General features: G+C 49.7%; 2 protein-coding genes across 6 annotated transcripts; both read left to right on the forward strand.

Annotated features, from left to right (window-relative positions):
• The first annotated feature begins 6,302 nt into the window (after positions 1-6,302).
• On the forward strand, positions 6,303-10,062 carry LOC136019018 (placenta-specific gene 8 protein-like). 3 transcript variants are annotated; one of them, XM_065688754.1, is made up of 5 exons: positions 6,303-6,452; positions 7,759-7,984; positions 8,268-8,396; positions 8,606-8,730; positions 9,536-9,643. In XM_065688754.1, the coding sequence occupies exons 3-5, from the start codon at positions 8,282-8,284 to the stop codon at positions 9,641-9,643; spliced, it is 348 nt and encodes a 115-aa protein (XP_065544826.1). In that variant the 5' UTR covers positions 6,303-6,452; positions 7,759-7,984; positions 8,268-8,281. The 3 variants fall into 3 exon arrangements, with proteins under 3 accessions (XP_065544826.1, XP_065544823.1, XP_065544831.1); XM_065688759.1 differs by lacking the exon at positions 7,759-7,984 and adding an exon at positions 9,909-10,062 and having other exon boundaries at positions 6,306-6,452; positions 9,536-9,639; XM_065688751.1 differs by lacking the exon at positions 7,759-7,984 and having other exon boundaries at positions 6,305-6,452.
• A 2,628-nt stretch (positions 10,063-12,690) lies between these two features.
• Positions 12,691-17,381, forward strand: LOC136007293 (placenta-specific gene 8 protein-like). Of its 3 annotated transcripts, none has more exons than XM_065665209.1 (4): positions 12,691-12,736; positions 16,059-16,203; positions 16,429-16,553; positions 16,885-17,080. In XM_065665209.1, exons 2-4 carry the CDS (start codon positions 16,098-16,100, stop codon positions 16,990-16,992), a joined length of 339 nt encoding a protein of 112 aa, XP_065521281.1. In that variant the 5' UTR covers positions 12,691-12,736; positions 16,059-16,097; the 3' UTR covers positions 16,993-17,080. The 3 variants fall into 3 exon arrangements, with proteins under 3 accessions (XP_065521281.1, XP_065521280.1, XP_065521279.1); XM_065665208.1 differs by lacking the exon at positions 12,691-12,736 and adding an exon at positions 17,294-17,381 and having other exon boundaries at positions 15,528-16,203; positions 16,885-16,988; XM_065665207.1 differs by lacking the exon at positions 12,691-12,736 and having other exon boundaries at positions 15,528-16,203.
• The last annotated feature ends 8,279 nt before the right edge of the window (positions 17,382-25,660 follow it).

Consider the following 25,660-nt stretch of genomic DNA (forward strand, 5'->3'; position numbering starts at 1 on the left):
GCTTTAGTTTCTGGAAGACCAAGCAGAAAATCCCTGCCCTAATGAAAAGCACAACCAAACCAAACCCCCCAAACCCACCCCTGGATGTTTACACCAGCAGAACACAAGACACTGAAATTGCAGAGCTGCTTGGCTATGACAGGCAGAGTAACAAGGAGAAATACTAATACAAATAATGTTGCTTTAACTGCGTAACAGAAGCAAGCCTTTAGCAAGCCTAGCGGGCGCGGGGAGAAGGGAACTGCCTGCCCACTTCACAGTGCCTTGGTTTTCTTCCTGGACTGGCATCAAAGTATTGTTCAGCTCTGAATCAAAAGTATATTGAAGTGAAAAAATGTTGCCTCCAAGTTAACCCGGCAGGCGAAGCACACATCATAGCATGTTCTGAGGAAAGACTTCAATAGTGTTAAATGGCTGCTTAGTGGAAAGACCTGTGTGCTTTGTGTTGGATGTCATGCTACAGCATGACCAAGTATGTCAAACATATTTTCCAGCTTCATCAGTGCTTATTTCACCACAAATGTTGTCATGCTATTAACCACTTTTCCAGGAAATGTATAAATGGAAATAAAAGTACTGCAGATAAAAGTGAAGGAAAGCGCAGACTTTGTGTACACCATAGCGTGATTTTTGGCAGTACCTGCATCACCGTTGTGCTTTACTTAAGCACTGGTTGGAAGGGACTTTGTTTGCATAGTGTTGGCATGATGCTTTTCTCCCACACCCCCCAACTTCCCCATGCATGACACCAGACATAGATGCAGTAATGCAACAAATGGGAGACTTGGCAGGGCACTGTAAAACGTGTCATGCTGACAGCGTCTGACAGAGAGAGGGGCTGGGAGGTCTCCTGTCTCTTTCCTGCTTGGGGTAAAGACCCAGGGTGGAAAGTCAAGTCTGTCTAAGCACGTTATCCATGATGCTAATAGGGCTGAGGTTGTTCTTGTGATACTCAACTTGCTCAGACCATAGAGGGCTGATCTTTATGGAGCAGCTAAGCCTGGCAGGCAATGAACTGAGCTGTCTTCTGTACATTCTGTTATGAGCAACTTATATAACAGGAAATGTTTAACCAGGAGTAGAATAGGTGTCTCTGTAAGCAAGATAGAACAAGGGTGTCGGCCTAGGTCCTATTGAGCAAATTCTGGTAAAACACTGGTAAAAGAGGAACGTTATTCACGAGTTCCAGGAAATGATTTACACATGTATATGACTTTCCTGGGAAACTTAATGAACATGTATCACTGTCATACAATGCCTGCTTTTGAGAACGCCAGGTGGAAGGATCTCCATGTCTCCAGCTCTGCAATAAGGAATGCCTGCTTCCTAAGATGACAGTGCAAGTCTTAGAGAGTTTTATCTGCTGACTTTTATGGTATCACTTGGTGGTGTAAAGGACAGGCTGAAGGTCTGGTGTTGCTGAAGTGCGTATGTCCTCTCCTAGGTGGTAGATGATAAAGACCCAGTTGCTCAACCCCAAGCAGGGCTCAGGCACCGGCAGGTTCATCCCTTGTTGGGTCTTTACCTGGCAAGGGTTGTCTCCGCAGCCAGCACAGCCCAGGGGCCAGTCACCCATTTTAATATGCTGGGCAGGATGTGGAGAGAGTCTTCTCAGTCCTTCCTGTGCCTCTTAGCCCAGTCATGAGATGCGGTGCTGTCAGGGGTCCTCTGAGATGTTGGGACATCCATGCAGGGAAGCCATCTGGTACAGAGGGGGTGCAAAGGTGGAGACTGTAGTGCCTATCTGCTGTCTTCAGGCCTTGCTCAAGAAATCAGTGGCAATGCATGGTGGGGGGGGCGGGGAGGGGAGAGACGACACAAAAGTTGACTTCAAGAGTCTGAGTTGCTCAGTACTGATTTATTTACACCAAGGTAAGTCAGAAGGTACTTACTAAAACCGGAAGTTAAACACATAGGGAACTACCATGAAAGGCTATTGAGGGAGCATGTTGCGTGCTGCGTAAGTCACACAGAAGAAATCCCATCATACACAAGAGGCATCATGTGCACACATGATGAGGGGAGAAACAAGACTGCTGCAGAACTGAAGGTGAGCAAAGCTCTCCTTCAAGGAGGACTCATGGTCATGTGCACACAGCAGATGTGGAGCTGCACAGCTTCCCCTGCTTGCACATCATCCAGGCCAGCTCTCAGATTGCCTTCTCTCACCTGTCTTAAAAAGCATCTTTGTTATCAAGTAGTAAAGACCCTTTTTAACCCACAGCACAACTTATTCTACTAAGTAACATCAATACACTTTAGAAGTACTTGTTGCATGTCAAATTCTGTTACAAAGTGTGTTGGGTGTCATTCTGCTGATACCACGGTTAATGTTGGATTAACTCTGTGGTGCATGATGTGTGGCTGCTCACTCAGCTCAGGTTTAGGGCTAACGCGTTCCTCGTGTGTGCTGAGGGCAGCATCGTCAGGTTAAAGCAAGGGCATCATGTATGCTGGACTCAAGGGACAGGAGAATGGAAGATCCATTGTTCCCTGCAGCATGGTGGCAGCAGCAAGCAGCTTGGGATAAAACTCTTGGGAGGCCATAGAAATGGCATAGAGCACATGTCCAAGGTGGAAGGTAGACACAGGCCAGCTTACCCAAAAAAAGCCTCTGGAACTGGTAGCCACACTTCTGGGGTTGTCCTGCCTCCAGCCACCAGCTGTGCATGAGGATGGGGACAGGAGGGCCACACTCACACTCTCTGGTAGCTCTTCTGCTTGTGCATGGGTGTGAATGAAGCGAATGTGTGAGTTAGGGAATTAATTACGAAATTAATGAATTGAACTAGCCTGATACAAGGGGGTTGATTTGATTGTTGATTTTTACCTTAGTTGGTTTTTAACTCGTGAGCTCCTCAGATGAAGTCTGATTCTCAGGGGGCATTTTCCAGTAAATCTGAGTGGAGGAAGAGTAGCACTGCTGACAGGATGTTGAGAAATAGCAGAAGATGAGTGCAGGAAGCAGCTCAATCAGGCTGCGTGAAACCTCTTGTGACAAATCTTTGCACAAAGCCAGCATGTGGCCACAGATGGATGTGAAACCACTTCCTTATTACTTTCCTTTGGGTCCGATGTGTTTGGCATGAGCCACATATATGAGGACCTGGGGCCCTTGGCCCCAGTTGTGAGCTCCCTGCTGCACACTGGACTTTGTGTTTGGGTGTCTCCCAGCCATACCCCTAGCACCATGTTGTGTCTGATGAGCCAGCGAAGCAGACCCATTCCACTGTGCGCAGTGCCCCTGCCATGGGAAGGACAAGAGACACATAGGCATGGGCAGGGTACAGCTCTCTCCTTGTACCAACTGTAGCCACTTAGGTTTCAATGAGATGTGAACCTGACTCTTAGCTACATTTCTAAGGGCTGTGAATATTCCCCCAACACTTGCTCAGCTCCTTTCTCCTCTGATTTCTATAGTTACAAGGACTTCCTTTTCATCTGAGTCATTCCTTTTCACCTGAGTCATTCCAAGTTGTGGGAAAGAGGCATGGTCTGGGTGAGAGGGGCTCTTCCATCAGATCAGCAGAGACACTGGGATAAACCAGTGCCATATGCAGAAGTCCTCTGCATCTGAAATGAAACCCTGAGTTTGTTACTCTGCCTTTCGAAAGGGCTGGTGGGACCACGGCTTTGGAGAGAGGCCCCCAGGCACCCTCCTACGAAGCAGCCACCCCTGACCTGCACACCAGTGAGCTTACAGTGGACCCTCTGTTAATGAACAACCTGTTTTTTGCCACTCAAGGCACCAGGGTTTGTATAACTAATAGTACAAAGGCAGTGTACTGGGGAAGGTGGCTCTGCTCTTTTGCAGCAGTGTTTGAAGTTGTGCGGTGGAGTGGTTTCAAACGGTACGAAGAACAGGTGGGAATGCCTGCATACGGTTTGTGCCAGCACAGAATAGAATAAGCTAGTTTCTGCTTGCCATGTCCCTGTAAAATACAATGGTAAACCACATAATTTGTTCTCTGCAGAGAAAGCAAAAATGTATTCAGGAAGAGGTGGTTCATTTTTTTTAAAGACTCCTGAGTCTTTATCAAAATTACATTTACTGTAATGCACGTTAAATAGGTGAATATTAATTTCAGCTGAAGTTTTCCATTGCCTCCTGAGAAACAATATTTTATTCTTCCTGTGTGGAAAAAGGCATTACAGGTTTGAACTGGTTACCATGCTTCTTTCTGGCTATTGAGGAGTTTTGCTCTTGGCCTTGCTGTGGCTAAGAGAGGAGTGCTTTGCAGCTGACTGCCTGTCTTCCACCAGTGCCACTTCATGGACCATGAGAAGCCGCACGTGAAGGGGACCACAGCCACCAGCCATAAGCAGATGGTCAGGCCCTGTCGTAGCTGCGATGGGAGGCGATGGGTGCACTTGGGCCAGCGCTGGGTGATGGCGATGCTCTTGCTGAGTTCCAGGAGCTCATGTTTTGATTTCACTGGTGAGATATTTACAGGTTTTTTTGACAGACTTTTTAAGGGGAAGGGTGAAGGGAATGAGCTGATGTAGGTGTTTATGGTGGTGGTTTCTCAGAGTGACAAAGGGCAGTTACAGCTTGATGCACTGGAATCGAAGGTTTCTGTGGAAGAAAAGCACTTGCAGGGTCTGGTTGCTCAGACAGCCAGTGTCACCCCAGCTCTGAATTGAGCTTTAACAGACTGTTAAAATCACTAAAGTGTTGCTGATGAGCCTTTTAATGCGTTATCTCCGACAATAACTGCATTTCAGCTTCCGATCTCTCTCCTTCCCCAGCAGACTCCCAACCTAGTCTGGCCAGCTGGTGGGATGTCAGGTATCTCCTCTTCCAGAAAGCATTGGCTGAGCCACAACTTTTTGCAAACCTCAGTTTCCACAGCCCCTTGCAATGTTTGGTTTGGTGGTTTGGTTTGTTTGTTTTTTTTTTTTTTAATTGAAAGAAAAATTGCAAAAAAAAAAAAAAAAAAAAAAAGATGGAAAGCATCTACAATGCAGCCAGGGATCAGCCAGGAAGCCCCGTCATAAAGCAGTGATAGCTGCAGTCAGACTTTGGAGCTGTTGGAAGCCAAAGGGCATCCAGGGCAGGGCTTACTGTTATCTCAGTAGTATTGGTAAAAAGGCTCTGCTTAATAAGCCATAAATCCCAGCCTGTTGTCAAAGCTGGTAAATCAGTTTAACCCCAACTTCTTGCTGGTGGGAAGCGGGAAGGGACATGCCGTCAGCACTTTATGTGGGAGAGGGACTTTGAATTTGCGTTGCTCCTGTCAAACAGCAGCTCAGATCCCTCTGTGCTCTCTGCACACCCTGTGCGTCATGCTGGGAAACAACAATCACTGTCCTGGTGTCGCAGCTTCTCTATGAAATATGGAAGTGTATCCAAACCTGTCAGTGACTCGCACAGGGCATGAGCGGTTAAATATTTGGGGCATGTTGGTAAAGAAATAGTAAACGTTAGTTTCTCATGGAGGGAAATGGATGTGCATATAGTAAGGACTCAGTTAATTTTACAATAGCTGGGCTACAAGGCTTGTGACAAGCACTTAGGGAACCAGCCTGATTTTTATAGAAAGCCTCCACATGAGGTATATTGACTAATCCAGAAATGAAAACCCAAATGCATCCTTAAGAAGGAGAAGGGAGCATGCCTGCTGGAGGTGGAGGAGAGGATTAAAAGCAAAATTATAATCGCATCCTGCTGCCTCCTTATCTGGGCTCAATAGAAGTGGAGGAGGGCAGTCAGGGCCGGGGTTTCCCCCCCCACATCACAACGCCATGGCACAGGGTGCCGACCTGCAGGGAGCCACCCTGTAATGCAGGTGGGTCCAGTAGTTGAAAACAAAAGCAGCTGTTGCTGGCTTTGGCTGAGAGCATCCTGGTTTGCTCCCTGCATCAGCAGACTGGGGCAGGGGCTGTTCTGGGCACCCCTGTCCCTTTCACCCCAGTGAAAGCCCAAGCCTGGTTGTGAAAGCAAGCAGATCTGCACAACCCCTTCATCTGAAGCCTTTTCCTCAAGAAAAGGGAAAAGCTCAGAGTGAAGGACCCTGCAGTGTTGTTCATTTAGTCTGGCCTGGAATCTGGGAACTATGCTTTTCCTCTAGGGAAAAATGGTGGGGAATGTCTATCCCAATGAACACACATCACTCAGAGCTGTTCAACCCCAGACAATAACCTCATGTACACAGAGCTCAGGGAATAAGACAATATACATGCAATCAGTTTTTTAAAAGACAAATAGCAGTCTGTGATTTAATTGCGGGGGCAGGGGGAAATAAAATTGTGCAATATCTATAACCATACTGAAAGGGCACAGTTCCTGACTTTCCCTTCTAGTTACCTCCCACCATTGCACTCGCTTGCTGCTGGGTGCCAATAACAGCCTCCAAGAAAGAGAAACTTTAGTTTCATCTTCCCCAGAGCCTCTTTGTGCAGGGCTCCAGACGGCAAGGAAGAAGGCACTGGCAGAGGCTGCTCACCAGAAGGTTGGTTCTCTTAAGGCATGGGAATAGTAAAAACCTGATAGCCTGGGAAGAGTAGGATAATAGTGCAAAAGGATTTTGCAGTTATTGTGGTCTGGTTTTTTTAATTTTTTAATTTATTTTTTTCTGCCCAGGACATTTTTTAAAGCCAAAAATATGGCAAATCCTATGTTGGGAGAGGGGGTGGATTAAAAAAAAGCTAGGAAAAAAGCTGGCTTATGGAGAGGTTATTTCTTCTGTGCTTCCTCCTGCTTCCAGGATTGTGTGACTGCACTAAAGGACTCTGCTGGTACTTTGCTCTCTGTTTAAATTGGATTCTTTCTTGTCTACATGGATGCTTAAGATGAAATTCCTCTTAGCAAGGCTGTTTTGTTGTACGTGTTTCCTGGTGGGCTCTCAGGATGTGCTGCATGTAGCTGCTGTCCTGCCAGAAGCTTGGATGTCAGTCGCTTTTATATGTTGCTGCCTCTTCTCCCTATGTATTTGCTGTCCTTTGCAATGGGATGTGCTATCGGTGACAAGAGCAGCTTAATGCTGTGATCCTTCATTAATGTTAGCAACTATGAGAGAAGAGAGGATGTGAATAATGCTCAGGATACAGTATACTGTGCGTTTCTCAAGGTGCAGAAAACAGATTTACAGCGTGTCGGTGGCATTGCTGTGGGTCGGCAGAGGGCAGCGCTCGGAAGCAATGCCTTGCTTCCCTCTGTCTCTTCCCAATGTGCCCCTTTGGGGAGAGACGTGTCTTCCAATGCCTCTTCCCCGTGTTTCCCTCTGGACGCATACCTGACACAGTGTCCTTGCCTGCATCCACACCGGGCTCACAGGCTGGTGTGTGCTGCCTGGTGAGCCAGGAGTGGGATTTCTGGAGGAGCATGCATTTCCCCAAAGGGTGGAGAGGGAAGGAGACCCCCCTCCCAGCACTATTCACTCGATTTCGGTTTCTCTTCTGCCTTCTGAGCTCAGGAGCTGGTGGGGAGCCAGACTACCCAGCAGCGGTTCTGCCTTTGACAAGAAAGTCTCAACAGATATGAGCAGGCAGAGGCTTGGGGTTTCCTCCCTCTTTCTTCTACTAGTGCATAACTGGAACTTGGCCTCAGGGCAAAACTTGCTTGTAATTGTTATCTGTGAATGTTTTGTGTTGTTTTTTCCTTGGCTGGGAGAACAGGAGCACAGAGCTTTTTGCTTTGATTTTTTTCTTTAGACCTCAGGCTTCTTGGTTTTCAGGGTTTACTTGCTTGCTTAACCACAGGAAGGCAAGGACTGGGGTTCAGACTTGGGACATTGCATTGAGTTTCTGCCTTTCTAGCTCTCTACGACAAGAAACCGGAGATACTCGTTTTCTACAGTATCTTCTCTGCATGGAGCCTGGCTTCGTTATGAGGAAGTGAGAGAACATGGCTGCTTCCTGCATGCTTTCTATTCATGCCACACAAGTCTTGTGCAAAATATGACAAGTTCAACAATCGAAATGCCCGGGTCACTGACTTTAGCCTAGGTTCTCTGCCCAGCCCTGCTTGGCACAAGGGAAATTGGTGAGCTGTGTCTATGCGCTCGTGAAGCCTTCCTGGGGTGGAGGGGGGAACATCCGTGGCTTGATGCTATTTTGAAGGCTGGATAAAATGGCAGAAAATGCAAAAACCTCGAGAAGATGTAAATTTGGGTTAGATAGGGTCACGCTTTGCCACACATCCAGTGACAGCAAGGCAGCTGGCAAAAGGCTGCCTGCTGAAAAGTGATGGCAACCGGCTCTGTTGGGGGACCAAACCGAGTGCTGTTGTTTTACTAACGGTCCCGTTCCCCTCCTGTCTCTTTCAGAACAGCAACTAGGAATGGCTGTCCCAACCGTTGTGACGATCCAGCCGCAGTATGGCATGGCCGTGCCCGCTACCTCGAGAAACATGTGGCAGACAGGGATGATGGACTGCTGCTCGGACTGCGGCGTGTGTGAGTGGTCCCATCTCTCAGCCATCAGCAGTGACATGCTGCAGTCGGTCCCATGCCCTCTTGGGATGATTCTCTCACCCCGGCCGCTCGGGTCGGTGGTATGACAGCTACAGTTGTGTAGCCTGGTCCTCTCAGTTCCCCTCCTGATGGCAGTGGCGCTGGGTGGGCAGGTAGAGCCTCACATGTTACTGTGTTTCTCTCCGTGCCAGTCTGGTGTGGGTTATTCTGCTTCCCCTGCCTGGCTTGCCAACTTGCTGAGGACATGAATGAGTGCTGCCTGTGTGGGACCAGCGTGGCCATGAGGACCCTCTACCGCACCAGATACAACATCCCGGTCAGTGGTTAACCTGCCCCTCACTGTGCTGTGGGGCTGGAATATGAGGTGCCTCCAAGACCCCCCTCTCTGCATGTGAGGGATGAGCATAGGGTTGCAGCAATCTCCACTCTCCACTCCCCCCCCCCCCCCCTCTTTTTTTTCCACTTCTTTATACTGCATGATGCCAGGAGCACAGGACAGGGGTTGAGCCACCCTCGGGTGCACTGATCCCTGGGGTGGTGTCCAACAACACTGTAATCATTAATCGGACGCAGATCCTTCCCAGCACCCTTCATTGGGGTCACGAGTCCTGCCTTCATCTGCTGCTAACCACAGCTGATGCTTCCCTAAGCTATCCCCAATCTTTGAGAGATGGGAAAGATTTGGGAGAATTGTGGGCAGAGCAAAGAACAGATTAAGCCAGTTGCACATATAAACATCTGTAATTTGATGCAGGAGAAAGGTGGGCATTCACTTAAAGTACAAAAGTGAAATGGTTTCTTCCCAACCGGGGGTTCATGCCATCCCCAGACGCACCATGCTGGCCCAAAACCAGTGTGCCCAAAATAATCTCTTTCTGTGTGTGTGTTCCCTCCCAGTTTTAAAACTCAGAAGCCAAAAGATAATTAGCTGTCTGCAGCCTGCGGAAAGGGCTCTTTCCTTCCTTTCCACTACATGTGGGTTCTTCAGCACTGGTTTCTAGTATCTGCTACTCAGGACACTGCAGCCAGCCAGGAAACAAAGGGCACACAACCTGGATCTCTTCTTGGCTGAAATGTGCCTTTTAGGAAGCCTCCACTCCTAACTAATTTCTTCCTAACAGGGGTCCATTTGCGCTGACTATTGTGTCAGTATGTGGTGCCTCATGTGCTCCGTTTGCCAAATGAAGAGAGACATCAACCGGAGAAAGGAGCTGGGCATATTCTGGTAAGCTGGGTATGCTGGTACTGGTTTGTAGAGCCACTGCCTCACACAGCCATGCAGCTTCCCAGATTCTCTCCTGCCAATGCCTGACATGTAACGCAGGGTCACTGCAGTGGGGAAATGGCCATGGGTGGGTAACAAGAGAGACCTGTCCCTCAGCACAATATTGCTGGGAAACTTGTGCAGGAAGGGGTGGGGAGAACTGAGGACACACACACAGTGTGGTGGGGCATGGCCCCACTCCCGGATCCTCCTCTCCCGTCCCATTGCAGATGCTGCCATCCTTGCTGCGCCCTGCAGAGCTGCTGTGGGCAGGAGTCACTGCATTCTTGGCTGTTGGGAAATGCACCATGGAGAGGTTGCCTTGACTGTGGTTGATTTCCCTCTCCCCAGGTAACTGCAGCAATAAACAGCAGTTTGTCTTCCTGTCTGTGTGTGTGTGCATCACTCTTGCGCCACCTGAGAGCACCCATCCTTCTCCTGCTCTGCCTGTCTTGGCAGCCCCTGGTGCAGCTGTGATTTCCCAGTGCCTGCTGCAGAGACAGATTTTCACTGTGTTTTGTTAATCACTCCACTTTTAGAAAGGATGTTCAATGCATAGGAGGAGCCAGTGTTGGATGAGGAACACACTCATCCAAGCTGTAAAACTTGGCAAAGTGGCTTCTGTCCCAGGGCAGAGCCAGGACTTCTGGCAGGTGAGTGATGGCTGCAGGCCATTGAGTGCTGAGTTGCCCCTGATGGCCTTTTAATACTGTTGAGACCTGTTTGCTGATTATCCTGGGCTCACCAGTAGCAGTTTTTCTCCTTCTTAGTAGCTGATACAGTGCTGTGTTTTGACTTCCAGTCAGGGGCCAGGAGGTCAGTGGGCCCCTCCAGTACTTTGACTGGGAGGGTAAAAGAATGTCTCCTTCACAGGTTGACCACCCGAGAAGGAGAAAAAAGATGTGTAATTGCTAAGCACTTTTATTATAAACCTCCCAAAGTATAAAGGTGGTGACCACACTGGGAACATAAGCCAGATCAGTTTCATGATCAATGATTCTATTGTATTACAAGTCATTACCATAAAGTACAATGAGACAAGAACCTCAGCCAAAGACCCACACTTGAAAAACGCTACCACAGCAAATACCGGCTCTAAGTAAGGTACAATATACTGAGACTGCGAGATCAAGAGGAACAACTTTGAGAGCCAATAAATCAGCATTGTGATGAGTGACTATTAATCTAAACCAATGAATGCTTATCACAAATACAATTAGACACACTCCGGTCAGATCTGTCGTTATCTCAACCCCTCATGCCCCACGTTGGGCACCAAAAAGAACTGTCGTGGTTTAAACAGATCCACACAGCTCATTCACTCACTACCCTCCCCCCCCCCCCCCCCCACCCCCTGCCCCTTCCTCCCTCTTTCTTTCCCCCCCACCTCTTCCTGCTCCCGGAGGGATGTGGAGGAGAATCGAGAGAATGTAACTCCCACGGGTTGATATAAGAACAGCCCAGTAACTAAGGTATAACACAAATCACTGCTGCTACCACCAATGATAATACTGATAAGAGAAAATAACAAGAGAATACGATACCACCGCCAAACGAGTTCGACCCCCCCAAAGAGAGCCCGTGCCCTTCCAGGTAACTCCCAGTTACCTCCCTGGGCATGACGTGCTGTGGTATGGAATACCTCTTTGGCTAGCTTGGGTCAGGTGTCCTGTCTCTGCTCCCTCCCGGCCTCCCCTCATCCCTGGCAGAGCATGAGGCTCACAAAGTCCTTGGCCAGAATAAACATTGCTTAGCAACAATTAAAACCAGTCGGTGTTATCAGCTCTGTTAACAGGCTGGAAGTCAAAACACAGCGCTGCACCAGCTACTAAGACGGAGAAAAACTGCTACTGCTGAACCCAGGACACTGTGGTGGCCCCAGTGGCCACGCAGGGCTGCTAGCCAGTCTGAACATAAAGCTGCCTGGCCCCATTCCATCTCCTGGGTGCAGAGACACGTTCCTGTATGGACCCCGAGCAGGAAATCCCACCTGCCTGTGTAGATGACCAAAAGTTTAGAATAGCTTCCAGACAAGGAATAACTAAATGCACTTCCCTGGCAGTGTTCAAGGCCAGGCTGGACAGGACTTTGAGCAACCTGGCCTAGTGGAAGGTGTCCCTGCCTGTGGCAGGGCAGCTGGAACTGGGTGAGGTTTGAGGTGACTTCCAACCCGAACCATTTCTTTATTCTGTGGATCTGTGATTGAAAACCTGGTTGGGTCGTGGGTTGGCCAATTCCTCTCCATGGGCAAACCCTGCCGCCTCCTGGCCACAGCCAGGCACAGCACACCCGCCTGCTGTTAGCGATAGATAAACTGTCCAAAAGGCAGAAGTTACACCCACGCCCCTCTCCATCGCTCTGAGGGATGCTAAAGGATTTTTGATCCCTACAAACCTTCCTTCATCTTCACTGACTAAGGAAAATACGATATTTTTCCCCCCCCTTACCTTCATCTTCACCACAAACCTTGTGAAGGGCAGGTGGAGCTCTATCAGTGCTGTGGGTGGGTCTGCACCATGGTATGCCTAAACCCAGATAGCCCAGACAGTCCTATGAATGATCCCTGGAAATGCAGCAAACTGCATTTTCAGCCTGAGACGTGAAGGCTAGTGGAGAGGGGGAGAGAAGAAACACCACACTGCTGCTTCATCCCACCATAGCACAGCTTGATTTTGTGGCTGTACCTCGAGGCAGCACCTGTATCACCCAGTTGTGGTCAGTTCTTGCTAATGCTCAGGCTTAACAAAGAAAAGGCGCTGCATCTCTAGCAGCAGAATGATTAAGGCAGTGCAGGAGCCTGAATGAAAACTGTCCTCTACCAAAAGCAGTATGTCCCATCAGGGCTCTGGGGCTGCAGGAACCTGTCAGAAGTGGCATCAAGCTTTCAGCAAGCTGCCTTCAGCGGGGAAGCTGCAATTGCGCAAAGCAGCAGCTAAGCCGGTGTCTGGTCTGTTAGTCAGAGGGAGCGGAGGTCATTCACCAGGGAGCACCCAGAGCATATAAAGGATGAGAACCAGGAAAAGGACATGCATCTCCTCAGACAAAGGCGGCTCATTGGGTATGTATGGCTTGGCTTTGCTTTGCAAGAGCCCGATGCAAAACTATGGAAACTGCTCATGGCTGAAGTGGTGTTTCTGGGGAAGGGGAAAGGGTGGAAATGGAGGTGAGATTTTCAACCTGGAAAGCTTCTTCAAAGCTAAACTAGAGCATGCTGGGTGCTGCTGACAGGCATCTCAACAGAAGCGGCAGCAGAGGTAAAGGATAGCAGCTTTTGCACTGTATTATTCATTTGTGCATGTATACATATGCCACAGCAAAATGCCAGTTTATGACCTTGGTTATGGGTGAAATGTGCCTGCATGCACCTCAGCATCATGCTGTGGAGCTGTAGAGTTGGGGGCACCCAAGGTGATCTGCTGGGCCTGGGCTACGTCTCAGGGGAGGAGCATACAGTGGAGGCCTCTTCAGGCTGCTGCCTGCTCATACCACAGCCTGCATCCATGCAGAGGCATGGTGAGCTCAGACCTGGGGAGAGGAAGGGTAAGTCAGCCCTTCCTGCAAAGGGCACAGTGTGTGTGTAGCAGTGAACATCACTTGGCTGCACTGAACATCACTGTGCTGCTATTAATCTTGTTGTCTGGTGGGGGTCGAGTGCCTCCTTTGGCACAGGAGGCTGGTGGGATCCTGTTCATAAACCTTCCCAGGCTGCTGCTCCTACACACGCTTCTCCCTGTGGTCCCTGAAGTCCTGCCTGCTGCTGGGCATCCCTTTCCCTGCATGGGACCCCTATGCTGTCCCTGCCTGGCATCCCCGTGGCCAGCCTGTGGTCTGTCCCCTTCCCTGCCCTTCCTGGTTCCTGCCTCTTCTTAAATCACCCTGTGCCAAGGCTCCCCATGGAGCTGCCGGTTTGGCGTGCTGTGGGGTGTTACATTGGCTACAGAGGTGATGGGAATTACCTGGGGCCTTGTGCCTGAAAAAGCAGGGACAGCAAACTGGGGCAGAGGTGGGAGATGTCCAGTGAGATATGACGGGTGTCATGGCCCCCACTACACCCTTGAGTGGTGGGGTTGCCTGTGCTCACCCCAGAGGTGTCTGCCAACAGCCAGGAGACCTGCTCCAGAGAAAGCACAGCAGCATTCTTACTGCTCAGCAGCCCTGTTCTGTAACAGCCGGAAAACACCCTTGTCTTTTAAACCTCTGGTGGAGGCCAGTGGTGGAGAGAAGCCCTCAGGATAGTGGTCCCCACTTAATGGCCACTCGTCACCTAATGGGAACAGATACTGGTGTCTCAGATAGTGTCAGCCCAGCCATGTTTCTGCTGCCTGCAGAAAGCAGAAAAAAGTAATGAGCAAATCACACTGAGAGTTTTTACAAGCTTTCTTCTGTCTTACAGCATAATCCACCATCTCTTTTCCTCTCTATGTACTAACAGGGAACAAGGGTTAGCCATATGGCAACAGGCTGTTTCTGACAGCAGAGATGTGTCCAGGCTAGTCTGTAAATGATGAACAGCTGCTGGCAGATCCACCAACACCTTTGCCACCTGTTGACAGTAGTCAATACAAATGCAATCTGTATCTCTACAGTGTCAGATGCGGGTAATGCACTCGATGGCGTCATCTGAGTTCTGGGCATAGTTCCACCATATTCCTGGAGAATTGCCTTTAATATTCAGATTCTGTGTAGATGTGTAATTCTAACAAGGTAGATTTAGATTAGCTATTAGGAAGAAATTCTTTACTGTGAAGATGTTGAGACACTGGAACAGGTTGCCCAAGGAAGCTGTGGATGCCCCATTTCTGGCAGTGTTCAAGGCCAGGTTGGATGGGGCTTGGAACAACCTGGTCTAGTGGAAGGTGTTCCTGCCATGGCGGGGGGTTGGAACTGGATGGTTTTTAAGGTCCCTTCCAACACAAACCAGTCTGTGATTCTACAATCTACTGTGAAAATAATCCCATTCCCTTTAGAGTGGTTTTAAAGACTTTACAGAGATTAATGCCATCATACTTTGCTTCAAAACATAAAAGCTTCCCCTTTTTTCTCTTTTTGCTCCTCCTAGCAGCTCAAAACTTAGGCGCTCCCTTGTCACACAAGGGCAGGGAGCTCCAGGGCAGGGAAGGGAGGGCTGCTTGACAGGCACCCCCTGGACACTGTCCCCCAGACAGGCAGCGGTGCTGCCTGTGCAGGCAGGATAAACATGTCAAAGCTGGGCAGGCACAGGCAGGACACAAACTGTGCAAGGGTTCTCTGTTGAACACACATAATGTACACCACAGAAATGCCCATGGGTTGTGCAGGGATGTGGTGGTGGGCAAGAAGCTCTCCAGGAGCTGCCCTAGGACCCCTCCTGTGCAGAGGAGCAGCAGCCTGCAGTTACGAGGTCTAAAGCTCTCCTGCTTTCCTGCCGATCATTTCTTTGCTGAGGATGAGTGGCTGTGTGCTCGAAGGAAGAGGAAGCCCTTGAAGCTGTAAAAGCATGAGAGATTTTGCATCTCATTCACATGCTGCTTACCAGATTGGTGCTCAGCCTGGCACAGGGCTGGGAGTATATCTGTATAGGACTTCCTATGGGAGCATCCTCTACTATTGTTGTTATTATTATTATTATTAAAGCTCCAAAGCTGAAGTGAGAATGGCCAAGGGTGGTGCTGTGCTTTGCAGGGGGTGGTGGTAGGCAAGAGGCCACAGGTAGAGATGGAGTTGTTATACGGATCAGGTGGGTTTATGGATTGTGCTGCAGATCAGGAGCTCTGCACTCACTGGGAAAGGTCAGGCAGTAGAGGGGTTACAGGGGCCCAAGAAAGAGGAGGACAAAGGTGAGGCACTGGCAAGTAGAGAAGTGATAGGAACTGGTCACTGGGCTTAGGATGATGGAAAGGGACAAGGAGAATCCACTGCCTTGAAGCCTGCTGAGAAAGCAGGTGAAGAGGGAAGGGAGAGGAAGGCAAACAGGCTGAGGTGTTTGGTGATCAAAGCAAAGATGAAGGTGAATGCTGAGAGCTTGGGAAAGCTAGGACTGAGCTGTAGTAGTTTTGGAACACTGCAAGCATAAAAATACTAATGCTATTTTAAGCAGGTAATGATGAAAGATGAGCTGGTGATGAGAAGACAGGATCAAAGAGTTGAAGCACTGAGGTTCTGAAGCAGAAGGATCTCTATCTTTACAGAGGCATTTTACTTGCATAGGCAGGGGGATGCGGTGCTGCTGCCTTTAGTGGGGAGCTGGTTTTGTGGAAGGCTTTGCTGCGAAGGACAGCGGCAGCTCCTGGCAGTGGGGTCCCCTTGAGAACCTGTGCTGCTCTCTCAATCTTTGAATGCAGCAGCCTGAACCCACTTCAGAAACACCAGTGGCAACTTTCTCTGGTGGCTTTTCTTTCCAGACCACAAACTGCCTAGAGGGACCCAACCCTGTGCTAGCAATGGCCTCTCAGCAAGTGATCACAGTCCAGCCACAGTGTTCAATGGCCCCACGGGCAGGCGAGTGGCAGTCAGGGCTGACAGACTGCTGCTCCGACTGTAACGTGTGTGAGTACATATGTACCCCTTGCTCCTGGTGTTGGCTCACAGTGTGTTTCTGGTGTTTTCTCCACTCATTCTGCAGCATCACCTCTGTTGCAAACCCCACTTTTGTGGGTACCAGTAGTAAAGCAGCTCTCAGCTGAAGTCAAGAGCCATGGCTCCCTGACCAGCTTTATCCCCTTTCCTCTTTCTTTGCACCCCTCATCCAAGCCCATATCTTGCTGTCCACAGGTCTTTGTGGAACCTTCTGCTTCCCCTGCCTGGGGTGCCAAGTGGCTGAGGATATGGATGAGTGCTGCCTGTGTGGCCCCAGCATGGCCATGAGGACACTCTACCGCACCAGATACAACATCCCGGTCAGTGACCCAGGCATGCCCTGTTGGCAGTGACAGTCACAAGCTGGGTGCTGGGGTGTGGGCTCAGGGGAGGATAAAATGGAGTCCAACGGGAAGAGCAGTGGTGGGAAGTTGCATGGGCAGCCCCACAGGCAGCGAGCCAGGGACACATCTGCATCACTACTGTGAGCTTCTGGTAATCCCATTGCACATCACCTCATCCCAATCCTTGCTGGGTGTGAGCAGTGTGCTGCAGGGCCAGAGTGAGCTGCCCAAGGGTGTTGATGATGAAAAATAGGAACACTTCAAAGCTGATGTGGGAAAGGGTTATTCAATGTCCCTTGCTCCACAGGGCTCCCTTCTGGGTGACTTTGCCTCCGCTGTGTTCTGCCCCATGTGTTCTCTCTGCCAGCTGAAGAGAGACATCAACCAGAGGAAGGAGCTGGGCATATTCTGGTAAGGTGGGTGGGCTGGTGCTGGTTTATAAGGTCACCGCTGCACAGAACCAAATGTGTTCCTAGAGTCTCCTTTTCTAGAGACACCTGACTTAAGACACAGGGTTGCTGGGGTGTCAAAACAGCAATGGCCAAGTGAAAAGGTGACCTGTCCCTCAGCAAAATGTTGCTGAGAACCTCTTGAGGATGGGGGATCTGCTAAGGGCTCATCACCTGGGTCCAACCAGCAGGGCTGGGACACACACACAGTGTAGCAAGGCATGGCCCTACTCCCTGACTCTCCTCTCCCATCTCATCCCACTGCAGATGTTACCGTCCTCACTACGCCCTGCAGAGCTGCTGTGGGCAGGAGTCTCCAGTGCCTTGGGCTGTTGGGAAATGCACCATGGAGGGGTTGTCTTGATTGTGGTTAATTCCCCCTTTGCTGGGCAACACCATCAATAAACAGCAGAGTTTGTCTTCCTGCCTGTGTGTAACAACAATTTATTTCTCTGCGTCCTCCTGCAGCACCAGAAGAGAGCATTTTACTTTTGTATCCTGTGTGGTCAGAGCAATGCTGAGGTTATCAGAGAAAGGAGACTTTCTCTTGCAGCCCTACACTGGGATAAAACCAGACCACAAATTTCAATGAGAAATTAATATAAACCAAAAGCCTGCTGTGAACAGCTCAGCTGCTCTGTAGACACCGGAGCATGCAGAGCTGGTGACAGCATCACCCTGTGCTCAGAGGCCTGAGAGCATTGAACCCATCCCTGTTTCTGCCTGGACCATCTGAGCAGCAGTGGGGGAGTGATGGTGATGGTGTGGGGATAGCAGTCCCAGTCACTTTCCTCTCCACAACCCTTGCTGGAAGTCCATCGTGTTGGAGCAGGGTTCTTGGTGTGGCGAGACAGCCACAGATGTAGGTGTTGGGTGTAATACACTGTGGTGGAAGAGCTGGGACAATCTGAACCTTGCTGGGGCTTCAGTGTGCGGAGGTTTATTCATTACCTGTCATGGTGAAGAAGTAACTCGGGCTGGGGTTGATCTGCAGTCTTCACTGCTGCAAATCCCATTGGGCAACTCCCCTGGTGTGAAGAGGCTGTGCCCCTGCTGACAGTGTGTACATGTGCATTTGCACATTTGAAACACGATGTGCACAGAGAAGCAGGAGAAAAGTGGTTGTGACAAGATGACAGCCTGAGCAGGGAGTGGAAAAGTGTGCGCGTTGCTGTGGGTCCAGGTGTTGCCATGCTGGCTTGTGTGTGGCCCACAGGCCTGCTGGGTCACCTCTCCTCAATCCTGGCTGCTGGTCCCAAATCCCCGTCGCTCACAGTCTGTTAGGCATGGGGTCTGTGCCTCCCCCTGAGGCACAGGCAGCTGTGTGATTCGGGGTGGCGGGGTCAGTGACAGCCCTGCTGCTCTGCAGCTCATGGGTGAGCTGAGGGCTCCCAGGATCAAGGTCTTCAAAACCCCTCAGCCATGAGTGCTGGGATTGCCCCTTTCCAGTGACAGGTGAGCCCTGTGCCCCTATCTCCCCTGCCACCATAATGGTTGTAATGGGGTCCCCCTACAGTCATTCCTGCTTGGGGCCCTTCTATCCCTTGGCCCATCCTGGAAGGGGCTGCTGGCCCCCCATGGCTTTGCCCATCCCTATTCATGGTATCTCTTCTCCAGGCCTGTTTTTCTCCCAACACATACTGGGGACCAGAGCTCTGCCCCCTGCAGGGACCTGAATCCTCACAGGGATGTCATAGAATCATAGACTGGTTTGGGTTGGAAAGGCCCTCAAGATCAGCTGGTTCCAATCCTCTTGTCGTGCATGGGGATGCCTCACACTAGACCATGCTGCCTAAGGCCCCATTCAACCTGGCCTTGAGCACTGACAGGGCTGGAGCATTTACCACTTCTCTGGGCAACCTGTTAGAGTCCCTCACCACCCTCATGGTGAATAATATCTTCATGATATCTAATCTAAGTTTACCCTGTTTAAGTTTTAACCCGTTACCCCTTGTCCTGTCACTACAGTCCCTAATGAAGAGCTCCTCCCCAGCATCCTTGTAGGCCCCCCTCAGGTACTGAAAGGCTGCTATGAGGTCTCCACGCAGCCTTCTCTCCCTCTTTGTTCCTGCAGGCAATGCTGTGGCAGTGCAGTTAGGAGCCAGGAGCAGCCAGCGCTGAGCCTTGGTGTGGGGCACCAATGCCCACCTCCTCTGAGGAGTCTTAGAGGTGCACAAACTGCAGGTGATGCCCAGTGAATACCCAAAGCAGCTGCTGGCAAGAACGGGTCTTGGGGTCATGCTGCAGGAGAGGAGCTGTGCCACAGGGGCAGGAGGATGGTGGTACTGCACCCACAGCAGAGCTCCATGGGGTGAGCATGCCAGGGTTATGTCTGGCTGTTCCACTGGCTGTTCCACAGAAAAACTCTGCTGTGGGTGGTGGTATTGGCTGTTGTTGCTGCACACATGGCTGGGGGGCATCCTGAGGGTTGCTGGGGCTGTGTGGGGTGGCAGTAGGTCTGTGTCACCACATGGGGTGGCATCACAAGGAGCTATACCCCAGGGCACATTTCTCCTTCTCTGGGGGTAGTTTCTCAGCCCAGGATCTGTGGGGTGAGCATGACTGCTCCAGGCAGCAGGGTGATGGCAGCCCAGGGCTTGTGACCCTATGGGAGCCCCACGTAAGGCTGATTAGGCTGTGCTGTGTCAGTGCCACAATCTGCAAGGGTGACACAACCTCCAGCTGTGTGAAGGTTGCAATACCAGGTTTGTAGGAATGCTGTAGTACACCAGGATACAGAAACTTTGTTTCTGTGAATTTCTTTATTACAAGTTATGACTAACAAGGCAAGTACATACGTATGATCATTTGCCTACAGGCACACCTCTATGTGGTTTTGAGGTGTTACCAGCATAGTACTTGCCAAACCACTGCCAAGAGCCAGAATGACAGAGAAGTCTCCTCACACACTATCCATGTCAAAAGTGAGTCAGGCACCCCTAGCAAGGGTCTGCCTGGGCACGAATGTGCCTGACCCAGCACCCTCCCGCCCGGGGCACGGCTCTGGTCCCCCCTCACTCGGCTCCTGCGCAGACAGCGGCCCCTGCAAGAATCGACCTGTGGGCAGCGGGGACCCCGCGGACCCACTCCTGCTGCTCCTGGCCCCCTGGAGCACTGTGGGTTGAGAGAAGAACAGTTTAATAACTAAAATAAAGGATAGTAGGAAGAATACCAACAATGACGATAATGATAATAATAGGAAACAATGAGAGAAGAAATGAACATTCAGAAACCCCAAGTGATGCACAATACAACTGCTCACCACCAGCCAACCGAAACCCAGCCAGACCCGAGCAGCGATCTGGGCCTTCTGAGTGACTCCCCCCAGTTTATACACTGAACATGACGTGCTGTGGTATGGTATACCCCTTTGGCTAGCTCAGGTAGGATGTCCTGTCTGCTTCCTCCCTGCTTCCCTTGCCCCTCCTCACTGGCAGAGCATGGGAGACTGAAAAGTCATTGATAAGGGTGAGTGTGACTGAGCAACAACTAAAACACTGGTGTGTTATCAGCATTGTTCTGAGACTAAAGCCAAAACACAGCACTGCACCAGCTACTGGGAAGAAAATGAACTGTTACAGCTGAAATCAGGACACACTGAACCACCACCAACCTTCGATGGCAAGACCTTCTTGGTGACGCTACAGTACCAACAAGCCCTGCCTGTGCTACGCCCCCAGAGACACTGCAGTATCATCCAACACATGCTGTTAAGCCTTCCTGCTGACAGCGCAGGACCACCAGACTCGGACTGTAAAACCTCTGGTTGGGTATGGCAATACCACCAAATTCAGGCTGTAAAACCACCACAGTGACACTGCAATACCCCCTGCAGTACCACCAAAACACTGCCCTGATACTGGTCAACAAGAATATTACCAACTCCTGTAAGACCTCCACAGTGCCACTGCAGTACTACCAAACTCCTACCAGAAGACCTCCTCTGCAGCACTGCAATGTCACCCACTTGCTGTCTGGAAACCACCCTCTAAAAGGTCAAGGCCAGAGGTACCCACCTTAGTACAGGGGCTACTCTAAGCACCTCCTGCTGAGCCAACAACCCCCACCACTCATGCATTCCCAAGAGGCCCCATGGAACAGGAGGCTCCAGCCCATACTTCAGTTACAGGCTAAATTGAGGAGGAACACATCAGTGAAACATAGCCCACTCCAACCTGCTGGGGAACCTGCCCACTGAAGTACAATGTGTGGTGTTAACACTGCAGTGATTTAACTGGTGCTTTTCAGGGGTATGGATGTAATTTGGTGTGTGAATGTTGAGCCTTGCAGGGAAAAGGCCCATCATGTTAGTTTCATAAGAGGGCAGACCAAAGGGACTCCTGACAGATATGCGTATAATGCCAAACTGTAAGTACTGTACTGTATCATGCCAGCCTGATCCACAGCTCAGAACTAATTCTTGGTGAGCATCCTGTCAAGCAAGATTAGAATCAGGCTCCACAGTCTTTCCTAGTGTTCATCATTTCAAGTCTCTTAATAGCAATTACTCAAACAAGATGTGTTCCCTTCTCCTATTCCTGTAATCATAAATGATTATCACAGATTTAAAACATTGCCTCCAAGTGCTGGGGTGAAGGTGCAGAGCCCTTTTCACCTCTGAACAAGGGGCAGACCCAGGGACCTCGCTGTGGTTGGTGTGGTGGCTGCATCCATTCCAGCTTCTGAACTTCTTAATGGACAGCCAGGGTGGTGAGCTTCTGCCAGATTTAATATTAAGCAGCATATGCAAATGCATGAAAGCTATTTGGAAGCACTGTCGAATAAGGCTATATCCCACTCGTGGTGTGTGTTATTTATTGTGAACTGACCAAAGGCGAGTTGTGTGCAGTGGGTGTGCCCCACATCAGACGAAGCACAAAACACAAGTCAGAAAGGTTGAACCGCAGGTTTAATCAGTTACTAATATTAAATATTTTTACGATGTGGCCACGGGTTTGTCTAGAGATAGATGAGAAACGATCTATGAATGCTTTTTATGAATGCATGCTCATCTGACAAACAAGGAGACAGGGCAGGCATGGCCTTGAAAACATTAAGATAAAAAAGAATTATTTGGGTAGAATTTGTTAGTGAGCTTTGTGCTCACTTCTGTGGGTGGAAGTTTCAAGCCTTGCAGCAGTACATGAGCCCTGGGTTCACCTGATCCCCTTGAGACCTCTGCCGTAATAAAGCCAATGAGATGACAGAGTCTGCACTCTCTGATGAAATCTGTAGTCTCATCACTAAGGAATTGTGTTCTAACGTTATTATTGTTATTATTGCTGTTTTTAATGTAAATAGCTATATACTGTCTTTATACAAGACTATCAAGCATTTCAGCAGCTAACAGAAGTGGTAACAGTCCCAGCAGCGTCACTAGTACACGTACTTTAAGACAGAAAACTTCACAGTGAAATTAAATAACTCTTGGCCACCTTCCAAAGCTGCAGAAAGATGGGCAGAATAACTTCCGCTCAGTGTTTCAGACTGTATTGCAAGCATGAGCTGTGGCTTTTCTTTAGGTAGTCTTTTCTATGTCTGAAGACAGGAACAACTGTGTATTCACAGAATCAGGCATGGAATTCCAGGTAGGAAGGGACCTCAAGGATCATATGGTCCAACCCGTCTTGGCAAAAGCAGAGTCTAGACAAGATGTCCCAGCACTCTGTCCATCTGAATGTTAAAGGTGTCCAAAGCCGGGGAACCCACCAGGGAGATTATTCCAAAGGCTGATTTTCCTCACTGTGAAAAGTTTTCCTCTTGTGTCCAATCAGAATCTCCCCAGGAGTAACTTGTACCCATTACCCTCGTATTTTTCATGTGCCTCCTTGTAAAATGGGAGTCTCCATCTTCTTTGCAGCCACCTTGTAAATACTGAGACATGGTGATAAGGTCCCCCTGGAGCCTTCTTTTCTCAAGGCTGAACAAACCCAGCTCTCTCAGCCTTTCCTCACACAACAGGCTTCCCAGTCCTTGGATCATCTTTGTGGCCCTTCTCTGGATCCTCTCCAGCCTGTCCACAATTTTTCTGCGTAGCAGGGAGCAAAACTAAGCGGAGATTCCAGGTGTGGCCTGAGAAGAGCCAAGTACAGTGGATAAATGACGTCTTTATTTCTGCTGGTGCTGCCCATGTTGGTGCATCCCAGCATCCTGTTGGCTTTCTTTGCTACAGCAGCACACTTCACTCACATTGAGCTGCTTGTCCAGCAGGACCCCCAGGTCCCTTTCCACAGAGCTGCTTCCCAGCCAGATAGATCCCAGCCTGTGCTGCAGTCCTGGATCGTGTTTTCCGGGTGCAAGACCTTCCACTTGTCCTTGTTGAACTTCATAAGGTTCCTGTTAGCCCCCTCTTCCAGCCTACTCTCGCCCTTCAAAAGTATCCCCTTTCCCTCTCAGTTTGGTATCATCATCAAACTTCATCAGGGTACACCTGATCCCATTTCCAGATCACTTATGAAGACATTGAACAGCGCTGGGCCCAATACTGATCCCTGGGGGACCCCACCAGTGACAGGTCATCAGTTTGAAAAGGAGCCGTTCCCCACCACCCTCTGGTGTATGCTGTCAGCCAGTTCCCACCACTGCACACACCGTAACACATCACCTTCTCTAGGAGGAGGCTGTGGGAAATGGCACTGAAAGCCTTGGAGAAATCCAGGTAGACAATGTCCAGCTCTTGCCCTACACCAGCCAAGCAGGTTTCTTTGTCATGGAAGGCCATCAGGCTTGTCAAGCATGATTTGCCCCTGGTGAATTCATGCTGGCTTTTCCCAATCATATGCTTCATTTGACTTGTGGTATCCCCCAGGAGGATTCGTTCCATAACTTTTCTGAAGACTGAAGTTAGACAGATGGGCCTGCAAGTTCCTAGATCCTCCAGGTTGACCCACTCAGAAATTATCTGGAAAAAAAAAATCCCAACCAAAAAACATACTAGGTTTTACCAGTAGCGCAAATGTCTGTGAGACTAAAACATCTGTAGTTTTTAATCTCAATTCTTTGTTGTTTTGTTTCAGCACAAGTGCCAGTCATGAGATCAGTAGCTACTTCTGACTGCATCCTGTGCAAATGCTCTGCTTTTTCGTGACTCACCTGGGAGTAGCCCAGATCTGACACTACAGTCTGCTGAGATTTCCAGTCCAGACAGAAGATATGCTCCTTGAATGAGACAATGGTGTTTTTGCATCTATTGGTCCTATGTGCACCTTCTCAAATGCTACTGGGACTATGCAATGGTTTCAGCTACCTGCTAGGATGCTTAAAAGTCTTGTATAAATGCGGTACAGAGTTAATTATAAAATTACTGATAAAGAACAAGATCCCAGGAGTGTGATTCCTGAATGATGGGATACTCACCCATACCCGGTTACAGCCAGCTAAAAAAGCTGGCCTTGTGATGCTCTGGCCTGGACAGCTCTTACAGGCAGCCTTGATGTTTACTGATTAGTGATGAGTCTTGGTAGGAAAATGAGAGCATAAAGCTTATGTTTTTAACTGAAAACTGTCTATAATGTGTGCTTTTCTGCATCCCTCTGCCAAGGGGAATGACTGTGACTGCGCTGATTCCTGCTTTTGCCAAAGCAGTGGCAGAGCCCTCCTGCATGGTGGTACCTGGGATGCTGGCCAAGTGCAGGCAGCCCATCTGAACTGGAGGATTTTCTTCGTCATCCTCCAGAGCCTGGCCAACCTTGTCTTGAGTTACTGGACTCAGAAGCTACAGCTGTCCTGGCAAGCCAAACTGTGTCAGGAAGCAAAATGGAAGAAGTGGTGTGCCTGTTGTCAGTGCCACTCCGGATGTTAGTGCAGCTCCTGGAATGCTGAGGGCTGCACTGCCCAGTGGGCCCAGTTGGGCAGACAGCATGTGCCAGAGACCAATGCCCCTACCTCATATAATGAAGCTGCCTCAGCTTTGGTTCCCTCCATAACACCACTTACATGCCCACATGTTATCATGTGAAAACCCCACTCTGATGGGCCCGGTACAGCATTCACGTTACTGCAGGTGTTTTCAACTGAAGAAAAACATACTAAAGTAGTAACCATCTGGAGGCCACTGGGTGCCTCAAAACCAGCTGTGCCTTGTCTGACATGCCCTGCTGGCATGCAGCAAGCAAGTCTAGAAGAGGATCGTAAAGATGTTCAGAGGGCTGAAGAACCTCTCCTATGAAGACAGCCTGGGGAAGAGAAGGCTCAGGGGAGACCTTATAGAAGCCTTCCAGTACCTAAAGGAGGCCTACAAAAGTTCTGGAGAGGGACTTTTTATGAGAGCAAGTAGTGACAGGACAAGGGTTAATGGATTTAAACTGAAAGAGGATAGATTCAGAAGCTCTTTACTGTGAGGGTAGTGAATCACTGGCACAGGCTGCCCAGAGAAGTTGTGGGTGCCCCATACCTGGCAGTGTTCAAGGCCAGGATGGACAGAGTCTTGGGCAACATGGGCTAGTGCAAGGTGTCCCTGTCCATGGCAGAGGGGTTGGAACTGGGTGAACTTTAAGGTCCCTTCCAGCCCAGCCCATTCTGTGATTCTGTGACTCATCATGCCCTGCCAACTCTGCCAGACATGGCCATCACTGCAAGCCTGTGGCAGTGGAGATGCTGTGCTTCATTCAGATGTCACCACTACTGATGCGGTTG

Source organism: Lathamus discolor, chromosome 1, assembly GCF_037157495.1.
Source record: "Lathamus discolor isolate bLatDis1 chromosome 1, bLatDis1.hap1, whole genome shotgun sequence".
Taxonomy (NCBI): domain Eukaryota; kingdom Metazoa; phylum Chordata; class Aves; order Psittaciformes; family Psittacidae; genus Lathamus; species Lathamus discolor.